General features: G+C 40.2%; 1 protein-coding gene across 2 annotated transcripts in view; it reads left to right on the plus strand.

Annotated features, from left to right (window-relative positions):
- Positions 1–25,862, plus strand: part of MYH11 (myosin heavy chain 11) — a 118,724-nt gene that overhangs the window by 66,158 nt on the left and 26,704 nt on the right. For both annotated transcript variants that reach the window (XM_036737868.1, XM_036737870.1), the window contains 18 exons: positions 2,580–2,678; positions 3,714–3,857; positions 6,722–6,817; positions 7,801–7,919; positions 8,360–8,512; positions 9,728–9,901; positions 12,871–13,044; positions 14,800–14,914; positions 16,297–16,490; positions 17,076–17,197; positions 17,306–17,375; positions 17,529–17,689; positions 18,025–18,133; positions 18,520–18,651; positions 18,836–19,042; positions 21,078–21,215; positions 21,712–21,835; positions 23,174–23,345. In XM_036737868.1, the coding sequence (XP_036593763.1) occupies positions 2,580–2,678; positions 3,714–3,857; positions 6,722–6,817; positions 7,801–7,919; positions 8,360–8,512; positions 9,728–9,901; positions 12,871–13,044; positions 14,800–14,914; positions 16,297–16,490; positions 17,076–17,197; positions 17,306–17,375; positions 17,529–17,689; positions 18,025–18,133; positions 18,520–18,651; positions 18,836–19,042; positions 21,078–21,215; positions 21,712–21,835; positions 23,174–23,345 (2,503 nt within the window). The remainder of the gene's footprint in view (positions 1–2,579; positions 2,679–3,713; positions 3,858–6,721; positions 6,818–7,800; positions 7,920–8,359; positions 8,513–9,727; positions 9,902–12,870; positions 13,045–14,799; positions 14,915–16,296; positions 16,491–17,075; positions 17,198–17,305; positions 17,376–17,528; positions 17,690–18,024; positions 18,134–18,519; positions 18,652–18,835; positions 19,043–21,077; positions 21,216–21,711; positions 21,836–23,173; positions 23,346–25,862) is intronic.

Raw genomic sequence — 25,862 nt, forward strand, 5'->3', positions numbered from 1 at the left:
AGTCTCCCACTAACTTTGTTCCTTCAGTAATAGCTGAGCTGCTAGATACAGGGAGTATAGATTAAAGCCTTAAAGCCTAAGGCTTCTTTCCTTTGTAAAATTGTTTTACTTTCTGGGATATGTTTCTTGTCCATTTCATTTGCGAGCGCTGTTCAACAGCGTAACATCCTGCTGTTTATTTGACTCATTCTTTAAAAAAAACAAAACAGGCGTATTTTGTTAGTTAAGATTCTCACCATCAAGTCCCCTGGCCCACCCACTGTGGATTCAAAGCTCATCGCTGAATAGATCTCAAGTCTCTCTGTGGAGCAGCCAATGTTGCAGGTTGCCAATTTGTCTTCTGGCAGCTGAACACATAAACTTTGGCTGTTATTTTCCCTTAATAAAACCCCCTCCTTCCCACCCTACCCCGCCTTCAAAAACTAGCCCAAAGAAGGATCCTTTAGGCAGAGTGTATAGACCACTGTCGGGTGCCTAAATATTAGTTGGGCAGCTAGGTGGTGCAATGGATAGCGTGCTGAGTCTGGAGTCAGGAGGACCTGAGTTCAAATGCAGCCTCAGATACTTACTAAGTGGGTGACCCTGGGCAAGTCATTTGCCTGAGTTCCCTCATCTGTAAAATGAACTGAAGAAGGAAATGGCAAACCACTCTAGTATCTTTGCCAAGAAAACCCTATTTGGGTCATGAAGAGTAGAACACGACTGAAATGACCCCACAACAAATATCTGTCAGAGAAATTGAGGTGGTTAGTAACCAAGGAGGAGTGACTGACTTGAATCAGTCTGGGCAAATTTCCATGAGCCCAGGTTATGAGGTAGATGCCCAGAGCCAGCTGGCCAGCATTGTTCCATCCCTCATCCTCTAAAGTTACACTTACTTCTGAGATGGTCCAGCCCTGCTTATGACATTCCCATTGACTTAATGGCTCAGGTTTTCACTCTTCTTCCCTCTTGAGCTCATCTTTGACTGAGCCCTGTCCTATACCCTACCTCCTTTCTATCAGTAGTAGGCCCAAAGTTGTCAGTGAATTAGATTTTCATTCAAAGGAAGACTGGTGAGAATTTTTCCAACACTAATGACCAAGAGTTCTCTAGCATAGGGATTCTAAAGCTTTTTTTTTTTTTTTGTGCCATGGCCCCTTTGGCAGTCTGAAGCTTAAAATTTATTATTCACTTAAAATGTTATTCTTAGGATTAATGATCTATTCACTATTTTATTAATTTATTATTAATTTAAACTTTATTCATTATTACTAATTTAAACATTTATTTATTTAAACTTTATTCATGATTAACAATTAATATTTTATCATTTAAATTTAATTTATTATTCATTTAAAACATGCTTAGAATAATATTTTTAAATGTATAAAGTACATAGGATTACAAAGAAAATCAAATATTTGAAATACAATTAGAAAAAAAACCAACCCAAGTTCATGGATCTCAGGTTAATAACCCTTGCTCTGTTATTTTCTCCCTAGGAGCTTAAAGCAGTCACTCATCTGGTCTCAGCTATCCCTTTTTATGAGAGTATCAATATGGATTTCATTAAATGCAGTTGTTAGCAGCACTCTACTATTCTCTATCCTATAAACAGACCCTTTTCTCTGTCTTTCTCTCCCCTCTCGGTCCTTTCTATTTTTATACCCTTCTATTGCTTTGTTACAGGGCATCTAGGTGGTACAGTGGATAGAGTGCCAGGCCTGGAGTCAGGAAGATCTGAATTCAAATCTAGCCTCAGATACTTACTAGCTGTGTGACCCTGGGCAAGTCACTTAACCCTGTTTGCCTCAGTTTCCTCATCTATAAAACGAGCTGGAGAAGGAAATGGCAAACCACTCCAGTATCTCTACCAAGAAAACCCCAAGGGGAAAGAAGAGAGAAGAAACATTTATTAAGTACCTACTAGAGGCCAGACACTGTCCTAAGTGCTTTACAAGGTCACAAGGAGTTGAATAGTACTAAAACACTGAAAAACAGCAACAATTGCTTCCTATCACTTTGATTCCCTCCTATGTTTCTTTCTTCCTGGTCTATGCTTTAGGCCTGTCACAGACACCCTAAGGTATTGTTTAGCCTGACTGGCCACCATTGGAGCTGGAGAGGCTGGAGTGATCTACTATGGCTCTTTTTAATCAACCTGTCAATTAATCCATTAGTGAAAAAGCATTTATTCAGTGCTTGCTATATGCTAAATACTGGGGGTACAAATAGTAAAGCTAGACCGCTTCTGCTCTCAAGGAAGTCACATTGTCATGGGGGAGACAATAAGTGCCTACCTAGTACATGACAGGGCCTTAAGCTGGAAAGGAAGGAAATGACATCTCGATTCTTTGACGAGTTTCTGTGTGGCAAGGAGTGCTATGGCTTGGGATAAAAGGTTCAACCTTGCCAGCCAGTTCATTTCCAGAATGAAGGAACATTGTTTTCAAAGTATGAGAACTTCTAGCCACTTTTAGGCTCTTGGATACTTTCCCAAAAGCATCCTTTGTTGGTAGGGAACTTTGGGGATGATTGGGCTGCCTCAAGGGAGAATGCCCTTTGGACAATTAGAATCCTTAATTCATCCCAACCAGACCTGCTGGAAAAGTCACGTGCCATTCGCCAAGCAAGAGATGAGAGGACATTTCACATCTTTTATTACATGATTGCTGGGGCTAAGGAACAAATGAGAAGTAAGTGTCAAGACAAGAATTAGACAAGAAATTGAATGCCTTCAGCTTTTTCTCTTGCATATGATGTCTCTAGCTTTTAGAAATAATGGCCTGGGTCCTGAAAGGAAAAGGAGTGATGTGGTTGTGACCCATCTTTACTCTTCAGGTCTGGTAAATTACTGCCTGACCCTCAGGACACTGGGGAGTGCCCAAATGACCCCAAAAAGAGACTATACCTCCAACTCATGACCGCTGGCTTCCCTTCTCACGTATCACAAGACCAAATAAAGTTAACACTCAGTAATTTGAGAACTAATAATCCAATTTGTGAATTATCCAGTCCATTTACTTCTCCTCTCTCTCTGTCTCTCTGTCTCTCTGTCTCTCTCTGTCTCTGTCTCTCTCTCTCTGTCTCTCTCTCTCTCTCTCTCTCTCTCTCTCTCTTTTGTCATTAGCCTCTTGGCCTTCTCATTGAATATCTGCACCCCCTACTGAAGGTGGGGCAGGAGCAAGAGAGGAGGTGAAACTCCTAAGCGATTCTGATTCTTGTTAATAGCCGATGAAAAGTAAAATAAAAAAAAGGAATTGACACTATTATTAAATTTGATTTTTCCCATCCTCTTCTTGCCTCTATTTTCCTGGATAATAAGGAACTGGCAAAATGCCCACTTTGGCCCTTCTTTGTTCATTTTAGTTACTCCAAAGTTCTACTTTAACTCAGCCTTTGGTTTATCAAATTAGTTTCCAAGGGACTTGGTCTAAAAACAGGCCTTTAAACAGTTATTTTAACAAAACAAAAAACCAAGCAAGCTCAATGTAAAAGGTTTCCAAGCTTGGAGACAGCTCTATACCTTTAGTAAGGATATCTATCAAATTCAGCATAAAAAGCATTGGTTTTCTTTTTTGACAACTCCCTCCATTCTTTTGGAGAAGAGTAAGGTGCAAGTGAGATGGTTTTAAAATCACTTTAGATTTGTCACTGTCATGGAATCAAGAATACTTCCTGTTGAAAAATGCCATTATCCTAATGCCTTGATTGCTGTTATCTCCTTTCAGATGATTTATTAGTTGAAGGCTTCAACAACTATACATTTCTTTCCAATGGCTTTGTACCCATTCCTGCTGCCCAGGACGATGAGATGTTCCAGGAGACCTTGGAGGCCATGACAATTATGGGTTTCAGTGAAGAGGAACAGCTTTGTAAGTCCAGGGTCCAGAAGTATTATGTCAGACACACACCCTTGGGTAGCAGCATCAGAGTGTTCTTTTGAGACAAAAAGGAGCTTTCTGTACTCGTTATTCTAGAGATTAGAGCTTCAACAAAATGATAATATTATGGGCTCATCTTTGGGGGAAAAAAGAAAAGAAAATACCTTTTGTAGAGATAAATGTTTCTTTTAAAAGTTTCTTTTTTGCTGGCACGCCTCTAAAAGTAAGGCCATGTTAATGTTACAACTTAAAATAAACAGCATAGGATAGTATCTCACCATAAGAACAGAACATGCCATGGAGGTCGTTAAAATAAAAATTATTTTTCTCAAAAATGTAATTCTTTAAGACTCTTTTTTCTGGGTTAGATACAACCCAAGATTATTATTACTCAAAAATACCCATTTAAAAACATTGAGATTTCCCTTACTATTCTCTGTCGTGTCCTATTTTCTGTGGGGAAACTCTTCTCAAAGGAGGAGGGGCTGAGCTCGGTCACTGGGCATTAGTGATGCCTCCCAGGGCTGAATCCGTGACACACTCTGTTTTCACCAGGATACTTCTGATGGTATGTGTGTCTAGGCTCCCGAATGGCACAGGACAGGCCACATGATTAGGATACCCACAGCAAAAGCTCCAGAAAAAATCCAGAAGGGAACACAAAGGAACAAAAGATCTCCTCTCTGAAGCCTTGCATGTAGCTTGATGAAGAACACCAAACACTGCCTGGTTTGATGTGGGTATGACAGTGCTGTCTGCCCTGTTAACCCTGGGTAGCACAGTGCATATAGCATGACCTGGTATCATGAAGACCTGAGTTCAAATCCTATCCCAGACACTTACTGTGTGACCTGGGGAAGTCATTTAAACTCTGCCTGCCTCAGTTGCCTCCTCTGTAAAATAGGAATGATAATAACCCTTGCCTCACAGGGTTGTTGAGAGGATCAAATGAGATAATATTTGTAAAGTGCTTTGCAAACTTTAAAGTGCTTATAGAAATGCTAGCTATTACCATCACCATCCCCATCACCATCATCATCACCACCACCACCATCAATATCATCTTCATCTTCTTCATCACCATCATCATCATCATCATATTATTATTATTATCATTACCATCATCATCACCACCACCACCACCATCATCTTCATCTTCATCTTCATCCTCATCATTCCAGATACAGGCAAAGCTGCCACAGAATTCATTACTCCTTCCCAACCACTGGGGCTAACAGTCATACTCTCTGGTCCCTAGAAAATGTTGATTACCAATATCTGAATGTGCAACAGCTTCCAATATAATCCATAGGCTGGGAAAACATCTGTTCAGCCGTGCAACAAGGAAGAAAAGAAGCAAGCGCTTCTTAAACACCCCAGGGCCAGGTGCTGAGCTTTATATTATTATCTCCTTTGATCGTCATAAACAACCCTAGGAGTTAGGTGCTGTTATTATCCTCAGTTAAAGGGCTGCACTTGACGACCTAGAGGGCCACATGTGGCCTTGAGGCCATGGGTTCCCCACCCCTGGAAGCCCTTCTGAAGGTTTAGAGAAGAGCTTAGAGCAAGAAGAATAAAGATCCTTCACCCAAAGGGACCTCATCGAAACAGTCAGATTAGGGTGGTCTTAAGTTGATTGAAATAATTCAATGGAAGAAATATTTAAAATTCCAATTATGTGGCTGCAAAGATGAATTGGTTTATATGTTTGCTCATATTTATATTCTTTATATTTGTTAGTTCTTTTGTGATCAAGACATGTGATTTCACCAGTATAGGGAACTCTTGTGGAAGCATCCTCCAAGCAATGCAAATAAGCTCAGTGAACCATTTATAGTCTATAGTCCTAAGAAGGTTGCCTCAAGGCACTGAGATGTTAGATGATTTGTCAATGGTCATACAACCAGTATGAAGCAGTGGCAGAATTAGGACTGAGATCTCCCTAAATGCAAGGCTAATTCAATATTCCTACACTCAGAAATTTCCTCTCTTGTAATTCCTTATGGCACAATAATATTTCCCTAAGTTCATATAATTTACACAGTTAATCCCCAATGGCTGAATGTGGACTGCTTCCAAGTTTTAATGATGCTATGAATAGTTTTGCACAAATAGGACTTTCCCCCCTTAATAACATTCTTAGGGTATAGTCCTAGGAACCAGGATCAAAGGATGAAGACACATTTGTAGCCCTTATTAAATAAAGCTATGTTACCTTTAAAAAATAGAAAGACTGAACCAATTCTAGTTTAGTGAACAACAGAACAATATTATGCTATTTACCATGTGGCCTTGCCAATTTTATTGTTTTTCATGTTCTAAGGGGTGTGAGGTATTATCTCAGGGTCGTTTTAATTTTCATTTTTTCAGTTTATTAGAGGTTTTAAATGATTTGGGATCATTTCTATTTGTTTTGAAAACTGCTCAGGCCATGTTTTTTACAAGCTGGTTACAACTATTTTTTCCTTTGGAAATATGTCTTTTGCCCAAAGTCAAACTAAGGTCATTTGCAAATAATGCTAAACATCTCAATATCTGAACATATTTGCATCATAAGCTCATTTTTCATTTTCATCCTAATATATAACATGTAGACATAGCCTTAAAATAATCTAACTTGTGAAATTTCCCTTTACTTAATTTTATTCTATTTTTTGAGTGGGAAATTACGTTATTTTCCCTTTCCTGACACATAATATCATCATGCTCTAAGCTTGTCATTTGAAATGCATTGGGTAAAATCCATGTTTTTAATGATTTTTTAAATTCTCACTCATAAATTGAGTCTTTGTTTTGAGATTTATGTCTTCTCTCTCTCTCTCTCTCTCTCTTTCTCTGTCTCTCTCTCACCACAGGCATGTTGAAGGTTGTTTCATCCGTCCTGCAGCTTGGAAATATTGTCTTTAAGAAGGAAAGAAATACAGATCAAGCATCTATGCCAGATAACACAGGTATTTTTTCCAATTATTTCAAAATAATTAGAGTGAAAGATATTTTTTATACAGTAGTATCCAGGCAGTTTATTCTTAGTTGTTATTAGAACCTATAAAGGACATGAAAAAGTGGTCAAATTACTGGTGACTTCATTTTCAGACTCCGCAACACCTAAAGAGATCTATACATAACTTTTTTTTTAATTAAAGGGATATTTTAAAAGGGATTTAATTTAAATATACCTGGGCCAGAAAGGACCTTGGAAGGTAAAACCATAGACTTATAGAGTTGGATAGGGTACTAGAGATCATTTACTTTAGAAATACATAGAGAGAGATGTCGAGTGACTTGCCCAAGGTAAGAAAGTTAGTGAGTGGCAAAATTGTCACTGGGGCCCAGGTCTCCAGACTCTCAGGCCAGTACTCCTTCCATTACACCATTTTGCTCAGTCTATACCTAATCCCCTGTCTAAAAATAGTAAAAAAGGAGCTAGCATTTTTAAGGTTTTGCAAAGACTTTAGAAATATTATCTCATTTTATTCTTATAATAACCATGGGAGGTAGATGCTATTATTAACCTCATTTTAAAGATGAGAAAACTGAGGCAGTCAGAGGTTAAGTGATTTGTTTAGGATCACGTAGCTAGTAAGTTTGAAGCTGAATTTGAACTCAGGTCTTTATGAATCCAGGTTCAGTGCTCTATCTGCTGCACCACCTACCTGCCTCCAACCAGGCTCCAAGACTCACTATGCCTAAACCATCATAGGGGTGAAGGAGGCAGAGAGCAGAGAGAGACAAACATAAATCAGATACTATCCCTAACTTTAAGGAATTTTGTAATCTAGTTGTCTAGACTATAAACCTCTCTCCTAGATTCTAGGCCTGTGCTATGTCTAAAATAATAGATTTATTTATAGATCCCACAAATGTCACTTTTTATGTCTTAATTTACAAATCTCCTGTTCATCTTTGAACTCACTGGTATCTCTTCACCTTGTAGCTGCTCAGAAAGTTTGCCATCTAATGGGTATAAACGTGACAGATTTCACCAGGTCCATCCTTACACCCCGGATCAAAGTTGGGCGGGATGTGGTGCAGAAGGCTCAGACCAAAGAACAGGTAATGATATCAATTGGGTTGATTGCTGCGGAATAGTGGATCCAAAAGGGACCGTCTGGGGTCAAATCCAACCATTTTTAAGTAGCCCACTCTCTGAATCATTCATCCTATTGTCTCTCTTTAAAGATCCTCAGAGTGAAACTGGCTACATTTTAACAGTATTTAATTATCCTATTACCCTACTAAATATCATTCAGTCACCCTATCAAAATATTCAATTTCCCTATTAAATAGCATTTAATCTCTTCCATCATGAAGTTCTTTCCTATGGCTAAGCAGTATATCTCTTACAGTATGAGCCCATGTGTTCTGGTTTGTCTTTTATGAGAATGGCATCTTCATTCTCTTGGAAAGTGTTAGGTTTGGGAAGAAGTCAAAATGAAAAGCTGAATAAAAATTGGCCTGACTCATGCGAATCTTTGGTTTCTTTACCACTCCAGGCTGACTTTGCTGTAGAAGCGCTGGCCAAAGCAACATACGAGCGCCTCTTCCGCTGGATACTGACCCGAGTGAACAAGGCTCTGGATAAAACTCACCGACAAGGGGCGTCCTTCTTGGGGATCCTGGACATCGCTGGATTTGAGATCTTTGAGGTAAAGCGCAAGGAGCTTCGATGACTGTGGCCTGTGACGCAGCTTCTTTCAGGAGAAATAGAACCTTCTTGAGAAAGGAACATGGCAGCATTGAGTTCCACTACAAAACCCACGGCAATAATAATAAATGTAGCGTTTTAAGGTTTATAAAACACATTACAAACAGTATCTCGTTTTTCCTCACAACAACCCTGAGAGGTAGGTGCTATTATTATCCCCCATTTTACAGTTGCAGAAACTGAGGCAGACAGGTTAAGTGACTTGTTCAGGGTTATATAGCTAGTAAGGGTGTAAGACCAGATTTGAACTCAGTTCTTCCTAATTCTAGGTGCAGAGCTCTGTTTAGCTCTTTCTTTTTTATTTACTTTTCATACGCAATGTGGAGAAGGCCTTTGAAAATGTGGGCTCTGGGGCAGTTAGGTGGTGCAGTGGATAGAGCACTGGTCCTAGAGTCAGGAGGACCTGAGTTCAAATCCAGCCTCAGACATTTACTAGCTGTATGACCCTGGGCAATTCATGTAACTCCAGTTGCCTCAAAGAAAAAAAAATTGCAAGTTCTCCCCTTGTCCCACTTCACCCTGGGAAGGTTTGAAATTGTCTTCTGCCCAGGTTTTGTCTGAGAGATAAGCTAGCTTTTCTTATCACAGAGTGGACACATTTGAGAGAGGAGTTGACCGTGAAACAGAAATTTAGACAAGCTTGCCAGAGACCTTGGATCAGTTTTTCTAAGTGTGGCTTTATTTTTTTGTTTCAAGCGAATTCCCGGAGCATCAGTAATGCCCTTACCTTAAGTAACAAAGTACATTACAGTATCCCAAATTCTCAAGCCTAACAAATGTGCCTTTTAGATAATTTGATTTGCCATGTTTTTCTGGTATTGGCAATAATGGAGGTTAAGTAAGCAGAAGTGGCTGCATTTTTTTAAACCGTACCTTCTACTTCCAATAGGTAAGTAAAAATCTTTAATGTTTATTGGCCAGATTCCCAATTTTTTCTTTTGGCTTTGCATTCAATGTAGAATGCGCTTTCTTTGACATTAGTTTCCAAGTTCACGTTATATGCTAAATTCTTCACAATAAACTACCCTAGCTGGAGGAAATCATGGGCTTTGGATTTTCCACGGGTGCCCCAGTTGCTTTGAGGGACAACAATTTCATGTTTTCCCCTTTCATTTCTCGTGGTTCATGGGCCTCTTCCGATCCGCCTTGTCTGTAGGTCAACTCCTTTGAACAACTCTGCATCAATTATACAAACGAAAAACTACAACAACTCTTCAACCACACTATGTTTATCCTGGAGCAAGAGGAGTATCAGAGGGAAGGGATCGAGTGGAATTTCATTGACTTTGGCCTGGATCTGCAACCTTGTATTGAACTAATTGAGAGGCCGGTGAGAGTTCATCTTTGTGCATAGGACACGTATACCTCACTGTTTTCTGTTGGGGGCAGGGCGTGGTTTGTACAGAGACAGCAAGATGGTATTGCCATACATTGGGTTTTCTGATTGACTTATGGGTTGTGTGGAAGAGGGGTTGTCAGCTGGCAGTGGATTCTCAAAACTTAAGCTTAGAGTTTCTCTGCCTAGCTTATTTATTAAAAAGTTAATGACCTGTAAACAACTGCTTGAGTGCACTAGAGATGCTAATTATTAAAAGAACTTTTTACATAAAGTAGAAATTCTATCTGTACCTTCTAATTGATAAGTCCATTTTCCAGTGAATAATACATATATATATATATATATACATATATACACACATTTACATGTATATCTATCCATCTATTTATCCATCTAATATTTTGTTGTTCAGTCATTTTCAGTAGCGTCTGACTTTTTGTGACCCATTTGGTGTTTTCTTGGCAAAGATACTAGAGTGGTTTGCCATTTCCTTTTCTGGGTCATTTTACAGATGCAGAAACTGAGGTCAGATTTGAACTCAGACAGATGAGTTTTGCTGACTCTAGGCCCAGCACTCTATCCACTGTGCCACCTAGCTGCTACTATGTATACATGCATATATGTGTATATACACACGTATACAATATACACACATATATGTCTCTGTGCACGTGTGCACGCATGCATATGCGTACATGTATGTCAATATATGCTTACATGTATGTGCGTATATATGCACACATGCATGTATATATGTGTGTGCATATACATACACATATTATCTATCTATCTATCTATCTATCTATCAGCCTCCTTGTCTTGGTTACTGCCCAGGTTGCTGTATTTGCTACTATGGTTTCTCATCCCCCTCTAACCAAATCTTACTTAATTTTGTTTTTTAGTAGACCATTGATGTGTTTCTTGTATAATTTCCTAAAATATGGTGGTCAGATTTTCTTTCTTCTTAGATTTTTTTTCTCTGAGGTCCCAGTAATCCTAGGTTTGCTCCTCTCCTTCTTCCTCTAAATCCATCCCTTTCATCGGTATTATTTCTCAGTCTTTAAAAAATATAACTATTTTATGAATTTTTCCTCTTGACTTGACTAGGCCATCTGCTATCTTGTCTGTTCTCTGTAATTTCTTCCTATTTTCATGTTTTCCTTACTGATTTCCATACTGGTGTATTCCATCATCTCTTGAGAGTCTCTAGTTTTCCCCAGTTTGTCCTTTTTCATGGCTAATTGGTTGTTATTTTGCTGATTCCATTTATTCCTCTAATTTCTTCATTCTGTCTTTTATGGTTTATGATACAGCTTTGGATTCTATCTCAGTCCATCCTTCTGATGATTGTCTAGTGGTGTATTTTTGGTGTTCTGTTGGAGCTGTTTCATAGCTGCTTGTTTTATGGATATTGGTTTTAAATTGTCTTCTCAGGATATCTGATCAGTTTGAGGGATTTCAGGGTTTTCATTGCTTTCATTATTACATGGAATCACAAGGAATGAGGTTCCCTTGACTTCTCATTCTGCCTTCTTGCCTTCCAGAAGAAGCCTCTTCACATCCCCCTTAATGCTAGCACTTTCTCTGTTGATTATCCCAAATTTATCATATATATTATCTACAATAATTATATGATATATCATATAATACATATTATGGCATATTAGATATAATATATAATACATAACATGTATTATATATTTTTCTATAATAATTTTTTTCCAATTACATGTAAACAATTTTTAACATTCATTAAAAAATTTTTTTGAGTTCCAAATTCTCTCTATCTCTTACTCCCCTACCCCCTCATTGAGAAAGCAAGCAATTTGATATAGATTTTACATGTACAGTGATGCAAAACATATTTCTATATTAGTCATGTTGTGAAAAAAAAACACAGACAAAACAAACAAGAAAAAATAAAGATTAAAAAAAGTATGCCTTGATCTGCATTCAAACTCCATCACTTGTTTTTCTGGAGGTGGATAGTATTTTTCATCATGAGTCTTTCAGAATTGTCTTAGATCATTGTATTACTGAGACTAGCCAATTCATTCATAGTTGATCATCATACAACATTGCTGTTACTGTATACAATGTTCTCCTGGTTCTGCTCACTTTACTTCGCATCAGTTGATGTAAACCTTTCCAGGTTTTTCTGAAAGCATCCTGAGGAGTTTATAATCCATTAGGGAGAAACAACATGCAAACAAACATATACAAAGCAAACTATATACAGGATAAATAGGAAATAATTAATGGAGAGAAGGCACTGAAATTAAGAAAGGTTAGGGAAAACTTTCTGTAGAAGGTGAGATTTTAGTTAGGATTTGAAGGAAGCCAGGGAGGTCAGTAGGCAGAGTAGAAGAGGAATTGTCTTCCAAACATGAGAGACAGCCAGAGAAAATGCCCAGAGCAGAGAGATGGAATGTCCTCTTTGCTTAGCACAGTGTCACTTAATAAATGCTTGTTGTTGATTTGACTTAAGAAGTTCTCCTTCTATAGAATACTTTCTTTTACCACTTTGAGTCTCTGGTCCAAGAAGAATGAAACTAAACTAGAAAATTCACCTAGCGTTTTGGCATTTGTAAGCCACAGAATGTCTTTGATACTCCATTAAGAAAATAAAGGTGTGAGAGAATAAGAGCCACTAACACCTAGCAATCGAGGTTGGGAATGCCAAGTAGGGTCAAGTCTATTTGGAAATTATTTCATTTTGAACCATCACATGGCACCAAGAATAATTACAGGGAGAAGGAAGAAAATCATAGGCAGCAAGAGAATGCCTGTATGTTTTGAAGTTAAACAAATAACATATAAGTTGCCTATTCTCTCTTTCTCTGTCTCTCTGCTTCTCTCTCATTATATCCCCCCCACCCAATCCCATCTCTCCATAGTTTGAATGCTTTTTGTTTTGTTTTGTGAATTGGCCATGACTTTGATCTGCTGTTTTTTTCCAGAACAACCCTCCCGGTGTCTTGGCCCTGCTGGATGAGGAGTGCTGGTTCCCCAAAGCCACAGACAAGTCCTTTGTGGAGAAGCTATGCTCAGAACAGGGCAGTCATCCCAAATTTCAGAAACCCAAGCAGCTCAAGGATAAGACTGAGTTCTCTATCATCCACTATGCTGGAAAGGTATTAATTAGTCCCCCTGTCTAGAGCCACTCCCTCCTATCTTAGGACTTTTTAAATAAATTTATTTATTTTTAGTTTTCAACATTCATTTCGATAAGTTTTTATTTTCTCTGCCTCCCTCCCTTTTCCCCTCCCCAAGACAGTGTGCAATCCAATATAGGCTCTACATATACATTCTTATTAAACATATTTTCACATTAGTCATGTTGTATAGAAAAATTAGAATGAATGGGAGAAACCATGAGAAAGCAAAAACAAAACAAAACCAAAAAAAGAGAGCAAATAGTCTGCTTCGATCTGCATTCAGACACCATATTTCTTTCTCTGGACGTGGATAGCACTTTCCATCATGAGTCTTTTGGAATCGTTTTAGGTTTAGGACTAACTCCTGTGAATACCTCTCCCCCAACCCCCTGCTCAAAAACTTGTCCAGTCTAAATGGAAATGACAACCTGGAAACTAATATCGGAAGTAAGACTTCAAGAATAATTTGAGAATTGTGGGATCTTAACAACCTAGTCTATTCCCTCACTTATGGATTAGACCGTTCTAAATCCACCCAAGTGGTGCAAGCCTCAGTGTAGTAGGGTGGAAAGAACCCTGGAGCAAGGTTCATAAATCTGCTGCTAGATGTGGAAGGGGTTAGAGTGCAGGATCCAGAGTCTGGAAGACCTGAGTTCAAATACAGTAGCTGCGTGACCTTGGGCAAATCACTTAACCTCTGTCTACCTCAGTATCCTCATCTATAAAGTGGGGATAATAGCACCTTCCTCCCAGGATTGTTGTGAGGACAAATGAAATAATATTTGTAAAGGACCTGGCATAGAGTAGGAGCTATATAAATATTAGCAATTATTTTTATTTTTAGTTTAGATTCAAGTCTGCCACATTCAAATTGCATGACCATGAACACATCACTAAATTTCTCTGAGCTTCACAGCTCTAAGGCTATGATCTATGGTGACTTTCATTTTTATCTTTGTACCCATGGTGTTTGCACCTAGTAGCCGTTTAATAAACGCTTGTTGATTGATTTATTGATTGAGGCATTCTAGGAAGTTTAGTCTAAATCCCTCTTGCTACAAATTAAGCCCGTTATAAAATTCAATGTCTTTCCCCCTCGTCTTGTTGTTCAGTTTGCCGACATCTGAGGAAGGCTTCCTAAGTTACTTTTTTTTTAAGGCTCTTTACTGTTGCTGTTCCACAAATAAAACACTCCATCCCTTGGTTCCAGGCATTTTCTCTGGCTGTCCCCCGTGCCTAGAATGTTCTCCCCCATCTCTGCCTCCTGGCTCCGCCACCTTCCTTTATGTCCCAACTAAAACCTCATCATGTACAGGAAACCTTTTGTACCCCTGTTAATTCTAAAGTCTCTTCCTTCTGTTGATGATTTCCTATTTATTATTTATTATAAAAGCTTGTTTGTCCATATTTATCTGTTTGTGATTTCCTCCATTAGACTGTGAGCTCCTTGAGGCTGTCTTTTGCCTCTTTTTGTATCCCTAGCTCTTAGCGGTTCTTACTTAGTAGATGCTTAATCTACTAGTAGAAAGGAGATGCTTACTAAATAGTAGATGCTTAATAAATGTTTATTGACTGACTTGTTATTTCGGTTCCGGTGATAACTGATGAGTTTCAGTTTACTTTTATTATAATCTCACTGGAGATAGCCACATAATGATCCAACCCTTGTTCTCGCCTTATTAACTGAGATCGATTCATTAATTAACTTCTAAATGGCATTGTTCTTGACAGGTTGACTACAATGCAAGTGCTTGGCTGACAAAGAATATGGACCCCCTGAATGATAATGTGACTTCTCTGCTCAATGCCTCCTCAGACAAGTTTGTGGCTGACCTGTGGAAAGATGGTATGGTCCTCCTTCCCAACTATCACGGATAATCTGGAAATTTGCCCCCCTATTCCCCATTCTCCTTACCAGATGAGGTTTATAGCCAGTATCTGATCCTGCCTTGCCCCATAGCCAAGAGTCATGCCAGGGAGATTTGAAATCTAGCTCCCAACGTGAGCTACACGATGAGTTAATGAAATTTTATTGAAGCAATCAGCCCTTAGCTGCCCCCAAACTAACCTAGGTTCAATCTACATCCTGAGGGTGGTGAAAAGGTAGTAAGTTGCTTAAGGAAGCACAATTAGAAACTAAGGGTAGTGTTTTTCTGTCTTATCCAACTTTAGTTAGTGCCCACAACTTTATTTTGTTCTTCCAGATCCCATAGACCAGTACTTATTTGCAAGGCTGTCTTATTTCTAAGTGCAATCTGAAAGAGTTTTGTGGGAGACACTGTAGATCCAGAGGCAGCTAGGAGGCACAGTAGATAGAGGACTGGGCTTGGATTATAGAAGACCTTGAATTCAATTGTGGCCTTAGATACGTACAAGTTGTGTGACCCTGGACAAGTCACTTTATCACTGTCTGCCTCAGTTTCTTCCACTGTTAAATGGGGAAAATAACAGCATCCCAAGGTTGTTATAAAGATAAAATTAAAAGATGTTTGTAAAGTGCATAACACAATATTTGGCATATAGTAGGTGCCTAATAAATGTTTGTTCCCCTGGCTCCTGATCCAGATAGCCTTTATGTGACCCGCACTAAGGGCTAAGGGGGTTTATTTCCATTTTTAAAGGCTAATCAGAGAGAGGCTCACTTCCTTAATACTCATGAGCTCCTTGGAGGCTTCACAGATAGGTTTTTAAGCAAATCTCTTACCTCTTCTACCCAGTCCTAATTCTTAACCTCTTGGGGCCTTCAGCTCACAAAGAACAGCATTTGATTTGTCCTGAGGGTGACCATGTCCATGCAAAAATAATATCTGACCTTCCCAAAATATTTTAAGATTTGCAAAGCACTTTGTATATATTATGCCATTTAAGTTTCATAACAAACCCATAAATCTGGCATGAGGTTCTATTATTCTCATTGTATAAATCAGTAAATCAAGGCTCAGAAACATGTGACTTGTCTCCATGGTCACATAACTTAGTAAGTTTTGGAAGCGGGGTTTGAATACAGGGCTTCTTGTCTCCAAATCCAGCTCTCCATCCACTGTAGCTATTGGGAAAGGAATTGTAAGAATTTCCTCACAGAAAGCTGTATGCACCATTCTCGAGTCCCCTGATCCTAGCATGGCCCTGTGCTCTGCCCACGAAGAATGTGGAGCAGCATTGAAAATGGGCTGCGACCTGGCGGGGAGAGGGGAGGGTGTTGACGTGATTCTTTTATGTGCTTGGTAGTGGATCGCATTGTGGGGCTGGACCAGATGGCCAAGATGACAGAAAGCTCACTGCCTAGTGCCTCTAAGACAAAGAAGGGCATGTTTCGGACAGTGGGGCAGCTATACAAGGAGCAACTTGGGAAGCTAATGACTACACTGAGAAACACCACACCCAACTTTGTCCGATGCATCATCCCCAACCATGAAAAGCGGGTAAAACTTATGTCTCATTCAGCTTCTAAAGAGGGTTATCTGGTTTTGCCTAGGTCCTCCCAAATGAACTTAAACTTTTAAGACTCTCCCCCAAAGGGGACCACAAGCCCAAGCTGAAGGATTTGCGATCTCATGTGCTCTTGAATAGGGAAAAATGGTCCCTCTGGGGATACTGTGAGGGACTCTAATTATGCTTGGGTAAATATGGATAAGGGCTAGAAAGAAAAAGTGGCAAATATGGGTTATCTGACCTCAAATGACCTCAAGAGCTCTTCCACTGGTCAGTTAAGGGTGCTTCACATCCTCTTCCAAATATGGGGACTAAAGGAAGAAGTGAGAAAAAGGGGAAAATTAAATTCAGAGGTTTTTTTCAGCCATAAAGAAGGGCATGTAGGTCAGAGAAAGGAGCAAGAGAAAGTCTATAACAGCATTCTTGTCCTAACTAGATCTTTTGGTAGAGGGTGGTTTTAATCTGTATGATCTGGACACATCAGCTCTCAACAACCTCACTTCTGAGCTTGCATATGGTCTTAGATTGCTCATCGCTTTCTCCTTCCCCTCATCACTTTCTAACTGCCTTCATAGTCTGGAAAACTTGATGCATTTCTGGTGCTGGAGCAGCTTCGATGCAATGGAGTCTTGGAAGGCATCCGGATCTGTCGTCAGGGCTTCCCCAATAGGATTGTATTCCAGGAGTTCCGTCAACGGTAGATTCTCTTGTTTCTGAACACCTTACATTGGTGAAGATGTTTAGTCAATTGATAAGAAAGGTGACGGTGAAATAGCCCCAACTAACTTCTGTCATTTATTTCCAGCTATGAGATCTTGGCATCAAATGCCATTCCTAAAGGATTCATGGATGGGAAACAGGCTTGTATCCTCATGGTAAGTACAGGCTTTGCCCATACATTGAGCACCTAGACCTTTGATCCTGTAATAATGATCCGCTCCTATATTAACACTTTAAGAAGACACTTGTGTTTTTGTTCACTCAACTTCTTATTGGAAATAAGAATGTTTTTCCACCTCTCTCCATAGATTAAAGCACTAGAACTCGATCCCAACTTGTACAGAATTGGGCAAAGTAAAATATTCTTTAGAACTGGTGTCCTAGCTCATCTGGAAGAGGAGAGAGACTTGAAGATCACAGATGTCATCATGGCATTCCAAGCAATGAGTCGGGGTTATCTGGCAAGAAAGTAAAGATATTTTTCCATGCCTGAATCTTTCCTCCCTCCCTGTACCCCCAGAATGCAACCCCATTAATGTTTTTTGTTTTGAATTTCATCTTTTATACAAAGGATAACAAAATAGTGGGCCATGAACTTGTAATTTAGAAAAATGGGTGCCCTTTCAACTCTGTAGACTGTGAGGGCCTGGTTATGGGCTTAAATAGCTGAATCTATTGATGGAAATACTACCCAGAAGTCTAAAAGCACTGATGAAGAGTTTATATGCATAGGGTATGCTAGGTCCGAACAATTCCTGTATTTGGGATGGTCTTTCCTCAGTGTATCACTGCCTTCGTTTGCAGAGCCTTTGCCAAGAGGCAGCAGCAGCTCACTGCCATGAAAGTTATCCAGAGAAACTGTGCCGCCTACCTCAAGCTAAGGAACTGGCAGTGGTGGAGACTGTTCACCAAGGTGAGTGGGCTTCTTTCTTCATGACAATTTGATATCATTAAGGTGATTCCAAACTTCAACTGAGCTTGGAGTGGAACTGGACCCTGAGCTGTGCACACCTTCCTTTCCTGAACATTCACCATGCCTTTTTTCTTCCCACTTTACCCCACCTTTCTGTGGTCCCTTTTCCCTACCCTTAGCCTTCATATCTTTTATAATGCCTCCAGTTTGAGATGGAGTTAATTTTTAATTGTTTTCAACCAAGAAGATATATTTAATATGATTCCAGTTCAGGGAATCTTCTCTTCATTTAGTCCAAGGCCTGGGACAGAGCGACTTAATATAACTCCTTCGTTGTGCATCATCTATCAAATACCCAACAGAAATAAAATCCCTATGTGTTCTAGGTGAAACCGCTGCTCCAAGTGACTCGCCAAGAAGAAGAAATGCAGGCAAAGGAAGATGAGCTCCAGAAGATCAAAGAGAAGCAGCAAAAAGCAGAGAGTGAACTCAAGGAGCTAGAACAGAAGCACACCCAGGTACCACCGAAAGCTTTCAGAAACCCAAAGCAAAGGTGTATCTCAGAACAAGTTGGATACCTGGGGAAGGGCGAGGGTATGGGATAGCCATTCATCTACAGTAGAGTCAGCACTCGCTGGTGAGAGGGCAGAGGGAATGGAGAGCCCATGCCATAATCTTGGGATCCCTTTTTAATTTTCCCAGTTGTCCGAGGAAAAGAACCTCCTTCAGGAACAGCTCCAAGCCGAGACCGAGCTGTATGCGGAAGCAGAGGAGATGCGGGTGCGACTGGCGGCCAAGAAGCAGGAACTGGAGGAGATCCTGCATGAGATGGAGGCCCGACTGGAGGAAGAGGAGGACAGGGGCCAGCAGCTGCAGGCTGAGAAGAAGAAGATGGCGCAGCAGATGCTGGTAAGGGTGCAGTGGAAAGATGGCTCAATTTAGAGTCACTAGACCTGAGTTTGAATTGCAGCCACCTAGTCTCTTGGGTTCTCAGTTTCCCCAGCTGTAAAATAAGAGGGTTGGGCTAAGTGACTTCTAAGGTCCCTTCCAACTCTAGATCAACATGGTGGAGTGGAATAAACAATAGATTTTGGAATCATGGGACCAGAGTTCAAATCCTACCTCTGCTACTTATGACTTTGGCAAGTCACATAAACTCTCTGGCTCTCAGATTTCTTGTCTATAAAATGAGAGGGTTAGACTAAATGATCTATAAGGTCCCTTCCTGTTCTAAAGGTACAAATCTCTGACTGTGATCCCATAATATAAAACATGTTTCTTGTGAGAGAGAGAAAAGAGACAGAGTGAGAGAGAGGAGTGAAAAAGGGAGGGAGGAGAGAGACAGAAAGAGGGAGTGGGTAGGAGGGGAATGAAAAGAGAGAAAAGAAAGAGAAAAAAAGAAAGGAAATAGAAAAAGCAAGAAGAGGGGGGAGAGAGGATAAAAGAAGAGAGAAGAGAGAGAAAGAAGGAGGGAGGGAGAAAAATGAGAGAGAAAGGAGAAAGTGGAAGAGAGGAATGAGAGTGGGAAGGGAGAGAGAGACAGAGACAGAGAGAATGAAAGATAATGCCATCACAGATTCTGGTAGAATGTAACTTCTTTGCAAGCTGCTTCATTTTTTCTTTGTATTCTTACACCCTTCCACAGTGTTTTGCACATAGACACTTAAGACAGGTGTGGTGTTGAATTTAATCAAAGCCTATACATGCCATGGAGAATTTTCAGCAGCCGTACGTTCTTGGTTCTAACCAAATTGATCCTAGAGCCCCTGGGAGCTCTTCTGGTCCTGTCAGACCCTGTGAGCTCTATACTGGGCTTAATAATTGTCGCCATTACAGGCTACTGCCCAATGGAAGTTTTTATATGTTACTGTAGTGCAATCTAGGTGGCTCAGTGGATAGAGTGCTGAGCCTGGAGTCAGAAAGATTCATCTTCATGAGTTCAAATCTGGCCTCACACACTCACTAGCTGTGAAAACCTGGGCAAGTCACTTAACCCTGTTTGCCTCAGTTTCCTTATCTGTAAAATAAGAACACATGAGAAGAAAATGGTAAATCACTCCAGTATCTTTGCCAAGAAAAATACACACACACACACACACACACACACACACACAAAACTACATGCCATAGAAAGTCATTTTCTGGTATCGAAACTATTGGCATTTATAAAAAGTAATGGGGCGTGGGGGAAGTGTCCCTTGTTGCATGTCCCTTTATAATATACGCCAAGGAGACTTTTTCCCTCATCTACCCTTAGTAGTGGCTCCAGATCCAACCCCTCTTTCTTGCTTACCTCAGAACTCCCTAATTCTCTCTACTTCAGGAAAGCCTAGGCTCTACTAGCTCCTTAATAGTTGAGCAGCCTCCAACCAATCACTGCTCCTTTCTGGGCCTCAGTTTCTCATATGTAAATGTAGCTTGGTTGGTCCAGATGATCTCTTTACCTCTTTTCAGCTCTCCTCCCTTTCAGATGATCAGTCAGTTGACAAGTATTTATTAAGCACTTATTAGTGGGCCAAGTGCAGGCACCTGCCCTTGATTAGCTCGTGTTCTAATGAGGGGGACAACATGGAAATGACTAGGTACTTATAAGATGTATACAGAATGGATGGAAGAATCTAAGAGGGGAAGGCACTAGCAGCATGGGGATGGATGAAAGCTGTACTTGAAATGAGCCTTGGAGGAAAAGCATGGAAGCTTAAGTGGTAGTGGTGAGAAGGCATAGAATCTAAGGCGTGGAAGACAGCCAGTCCTAAGTTATGACGCTCAGGGAGACCTCGGAGTGTGTGAAGGGGAGTAAGGTGCAGAAAGCCTGGAAAGGGAGAAAGGGGCCAGCTTTGTAGAAGAGGTTGTAGGCTTAGTGGATGTTGGTCCAAGCGGCCTCAGAAGACCATTCCTATTCTGAGATTTTGAGACTGTGATTATTTGTTTGCCCCCAATAAAGGACCTTGAGGAACAGCTAGAGGAAGAAGAAGCTGCAAGGCAAAAATTACAACTTGAGAAAGTCACAGCTGAGGCGAAAATCAAGAAAATGGAGGATGACATCCTGGTCATGGATGATCAGAACAACAAATTAACCAAAGTGAGTGGATTAAGCTTGTGGGATTAAGAAGTTCAGGGTTACTGATGTGGATCTGAAATGTTCTCTCTGTTCTCCAAGATGCAGCTGGATTGTTCCAGGAATTTTAAATACCTGTGTTTCAGGCCTTTTAAAACTATATAACACCTACTTTTTAATTTTTTCATGTCTGGTTTACATATATGAGTTTGGGAGAAGGGAGAGAGAGGGAGACAAAGGGAGACAGAGACAGAGACAAACAGAGAGACAGAGAGAGACTGAAACAGACAGAGAGACAAAGACAGAGAGAGACAGAGTCACAAAGAGACAGAGCCAGAGACAGAGACAAGGTCTTTAGCACTCTCTGAGGACTTTTCCCATTCTCCTTAACTGTATCAAAATCATGGGGACCTCCTCTCTTTTCCTAGGTTACTCCTGGCTGGAATATGTTCTCTCTCTTAGTTGCTACCTGAATTTTTTTTTCCCAACAAGCAAACAATATTTCTTGTTTTCACAAAAGGAAAGAAAACTCCTCGAAGAAAGGATAAGTGATTTAACAACAAATCTGGCAGAAGAGGAGGAAAAAGCGAAGAACCTTACAAAGCTAAAGAACAAACATGAATCTATGATTTCAGAACTGGAAGGTAAATGCACTAGCCAGAAGGGCTTGCAACTGAATTTATTTAAATAAAGAAACAAGGAAATTAGAAAAGGAACATGAGAATGTTAGATTGGAGGGAGCTATGTTTTAAGAGAATCATTCATGATCTGCCCTGTGCCAAAAGTATGATGAAGGATAAGTAGAGTCCTCAACAGAAATAGGGAAGTGGCAGAGTGGATAGAGTGCTGGGTCTGGAATTAGGGAGACCTGAGTTCAAATCCAGCTTCAGACACTTATTAGCTGTATGACCTTGGGCAAGTCACTTAACCTCTGTTTCCCCAGTTTCCTTAACTATAAAATGGGGATTATAATAATAGAGTTGTTGTGAGGATTAAATGAGATAATATTTGTAAAAGGTGATTGGCCTAGTGCTTGACACATAGTAGGCGTTATAGAAATGCTTATTCCCTTGCCCTTGCCCTTTTCCCCTAATGAACTAAGGTATAGGGATATCAGAGGAGAATCTCAAATAGAAATGATATACCTGGTGGTGTACTGATAAATGTTTAACAATTGGATGTCCTAAAAAAAAATGTGTATGTGTGTGTTGCTTGATACACTTTTAAGTTTAATCTGCACCGTTTACATTTTTTTCTATCACCTTCTCAAGTCCAGATGATCAACAAAACACTAAATCAAGCCCCAATTTGTAGCTGGCCAGTTTCCAAAGTGTAAATGCTCACAATAAAATTTAACAATTGGGTCTCGCCAGCTACTTCAAGCTGACTCTAGCACACCCCTGGATATCCCCTCCCAAAGCTGCTATGAGAGAAATACTTTGTAAACCACAAACTAATACATTAATACAAAGTTTTCTTATTTGTATTTATTATTCATGCATCAAAGTCCTTATTTGAACAGTGGGAATTACTAGATATCACTTTACTGATTATCTCAATTTAAGTGTACTCAGCAGAGGTTCATTTCCTTATCTTTTAAAAATAGTATTGTTTTCTTTTGCTTTCATAACCATAGCATGACTCCTTAACCCTGCTCCTATCCACCACTGAACTATGTCTTGTTAACAACCAAAAAATTAACAACCAAGCCTGCTGACACAGATACCATATCTGAAAGCGTATGGTGCTTTCTATATCTATAGACCTCGCCTCTCTCTGGGACCCAGGTTGTCCATTACAATTTATTATAGTTCAACTGACTTTTGCCATCATGGTTTACGTGACCGTCATCACTGCGTGTATCATTCTCTTGATTCTGACTTCTTCACTCAGTATCTTTTCGTCTAAGTTCAGAGGCCCATTCCCCAAGCATCCCACGAGAGGTTTTCTTCCATTTCAAGAGATGCTTGCCTTTTTCTTAGTACGTCTAAAGAAGGAAGAGAAGAGTAGACAAGAGCTGGAGAAAATGAAGAGGAAGCTAGAGGGAGAAGCGAGTGACTTCCATGAACAGATTGCTGACCTCCAGGCCCAAATCGCTGAGCTGAAAATGCAGCTGGCCAAGAAAGAAGAGGAACTCCAAGCAGCTCTGGCCAGGTAAGTGGGACTGACTCTCTCTGCCTGCCTGGGTAACCCAGGTGTCATTTTACAATACCTTTGCAGGTGGTTCTACAGGGTGTCCCAAAAGTCTTAGTACGTTTTTAAGCCCTTCCCTGCTTCCAAACCTGTCCTCAATGCTATTTCTTCTCTCTGGAAACCTCCAGTGCGTTCTCTTCACCACCGAACCACCTCCTTCCTTTGAAATCCTATCCATCCTTTAAGACCTAGTTTAAATACCCTTTCCTTCTTGAAACCATTTCTGTTCAACCAAACCAGAAGGGATCCCTCCCTCCTCTGAGTTTCCATAGTCCTTTGTACCATTCATGTGGTATTTATCATATGCTGCTTTCTGTTAATAGTTATTTGTGTACATGCATAGTTTATCCCAACAAAGCTTAAAACTGCACTAAGACTTTTGGGACATCCCGTATTTTTTTTCCCCCAGCAAAATTAATCATAAAGCACCAATCTGTAGATCTTATTAGGTTTGGTCACACGGCGAATTGAGCACTGGACCTGGAGTCAGGAAGACCCGAGTTCAAATCTGGCCTCATATATTTATTAGCTGAGCAAGTCTCTTAATTTCTGTCCACCTCAGTTTCCTCATTTATAACACGGGGATAACAATAGCATCGACCTCACAGTGTTTGTTGTGAGGACCCAACGAGACACCTACGTAGTAAAGTGCTCTGCGAACCTAAAAGCCCTGTATAAACCTTGCTGTTGTGCTTGTTATTTCTAGGCTTTCTCAAACTCCCCGTGTGTTATCCCCTGGGCTTTCTTCTTTTCTCCTTCTATGCCCCTCCCTCCCACTCAGTGACCTTATCCCCTCACAACTTTAACTGGGAAGTTTTTGTGACAAACTGGCTGCCATGTCTATATCTCCAACCCTGACTTCCCCACCAAGGTCCAGGCCCACAATTCCAACTGCTTGCTGAACATTTTGGTTTTTTCCTCATTTAAAAAAAATTAACATCTTTTGTTTTTAACGTCACTTTCATTTTCAACTAGATCCTACCCTTCTGCCCAGTGAATCACTATTTGTAACAGAATTAAAGAGAGGTGGGGGTTGGGAGAGGGCAAAGCTAACATGTGGACCAAGTCTGATGATATATTCAGCGTTCCACACACCCATGGTCCCTACCTCTGCAAAGAAGGGAGAGGGAAGTATCTTCTGATCTCTTCTGTAGGGCCAAGCTTGGTCCTGATAATGACACCGTGTTAGATATTTTTAGATGTTATGTCTCATTATTATCTCAACCTGAACGTGCCCCAGATTGGACTTATTCTCCTCCCCTAACCCACTTCTTCCTCTCTTCCTTGCCCCTCTTTTTGCCATTGATACCAATGTTCTTCTCAGCTTCAAAGCCTCAGCCAACTTTTATTCCTGTTTCTGTACGTTATCACTACCTGCCTCCCTTCCCCCACTCCACATACTTGTCACTGAGCTCTATTCATTCCTTCTGCAAAATATCTTACAGGGAACGATTCCCACTACCATGCCCAGCCTCATGGACACCCTTTCAACTTTATACCTGGACTATGGCTTTCACTTTCTTAACTAATATCGCCTTCCCTTCCAGTCTATCCTAAAAATCACTTCCAGATCAATCTATCTAAATACCATAGTGATTCTCTTCCTTAAAAACCTTTGATATCTCCTTACTGGCTACCAAATGAAGTTCAAACTCCTTAAAGATCTTCCAAAGCCTGACTCTAACAAATTACTGGCTTTATCTCCTATTATTTTCCTGTATAAATTCTATCTGTGCTCCAGTAGAACTGGACTACTTGTCATTTTCAAAATGCCCCTTGCCCTTTCCTGCTTCCAAACCTGTCCTCAATGCTCTTTCCTCTGTCTGGAATCCCTCAATGCCTTCTCTTTACTCCCAAATCACCTCCTTCCATTGAAATCCTATCAATCCTTTAAGACCTACTTTAAATATCCTTTCCTTTTTGAAACCATTTCTGTTCAACCCAACCAGAAGTGATCCCTCCCTCCTCTGAGTTGCCGTAGTCCTTTGTACCATTCATGTGGTACTTATTACATACTGCTTTGTGTTAATAGTTATTTGTGTACATAGTTTATTCTCCTACTTGACTGTAAACTCCTTCCAGGCTTCTGAGGACAGGAACCAAGTCTTAGACAATTTTTTTTGGATTGCCCATAGAACCTCCTAATGCCTTGCACATAGTAGGTCATCTGTGATTGTTGGATAAATTAAGTTGGTGCCAGTAAAGGACTAGAAGAAAGGTGATATAGTGGCTAGATGGCTGGTTTTGGAATTAGGAAAACCTGGGTTCAAGTCTTGCTTCTGAGATATACTAGCATGGGCAAATAACTTCTCGCTGCCTCAGACAACTCTTTTAAGACTGTGAAGTTATATATGAGGTAACAATATGGATCACTAAAGGAAATTTCCAAATTAAGACTCAATACTAGTGAAATCACAGGTCAGGACTGAAACCCTCCCCCCCCCCCCCCCAAAAAAAAGTAGGACTGGAATGGTACAA

Source organism: Trichosurus vulpecula, chromosome 9, assembly GCF_011100635.1.
Source record: "Trichosurus vulpecula isolate mTriVul1 chromosome 9, mTriVul1.pri, whole genome shotgun sequence".
Taxonomy (NCBI): Eukaryota; Metazoa; Chordata; class Mammalia; order Diprotodontia; family Phalangeridae; genus Trichosurus; species Trichosurus vulpecula.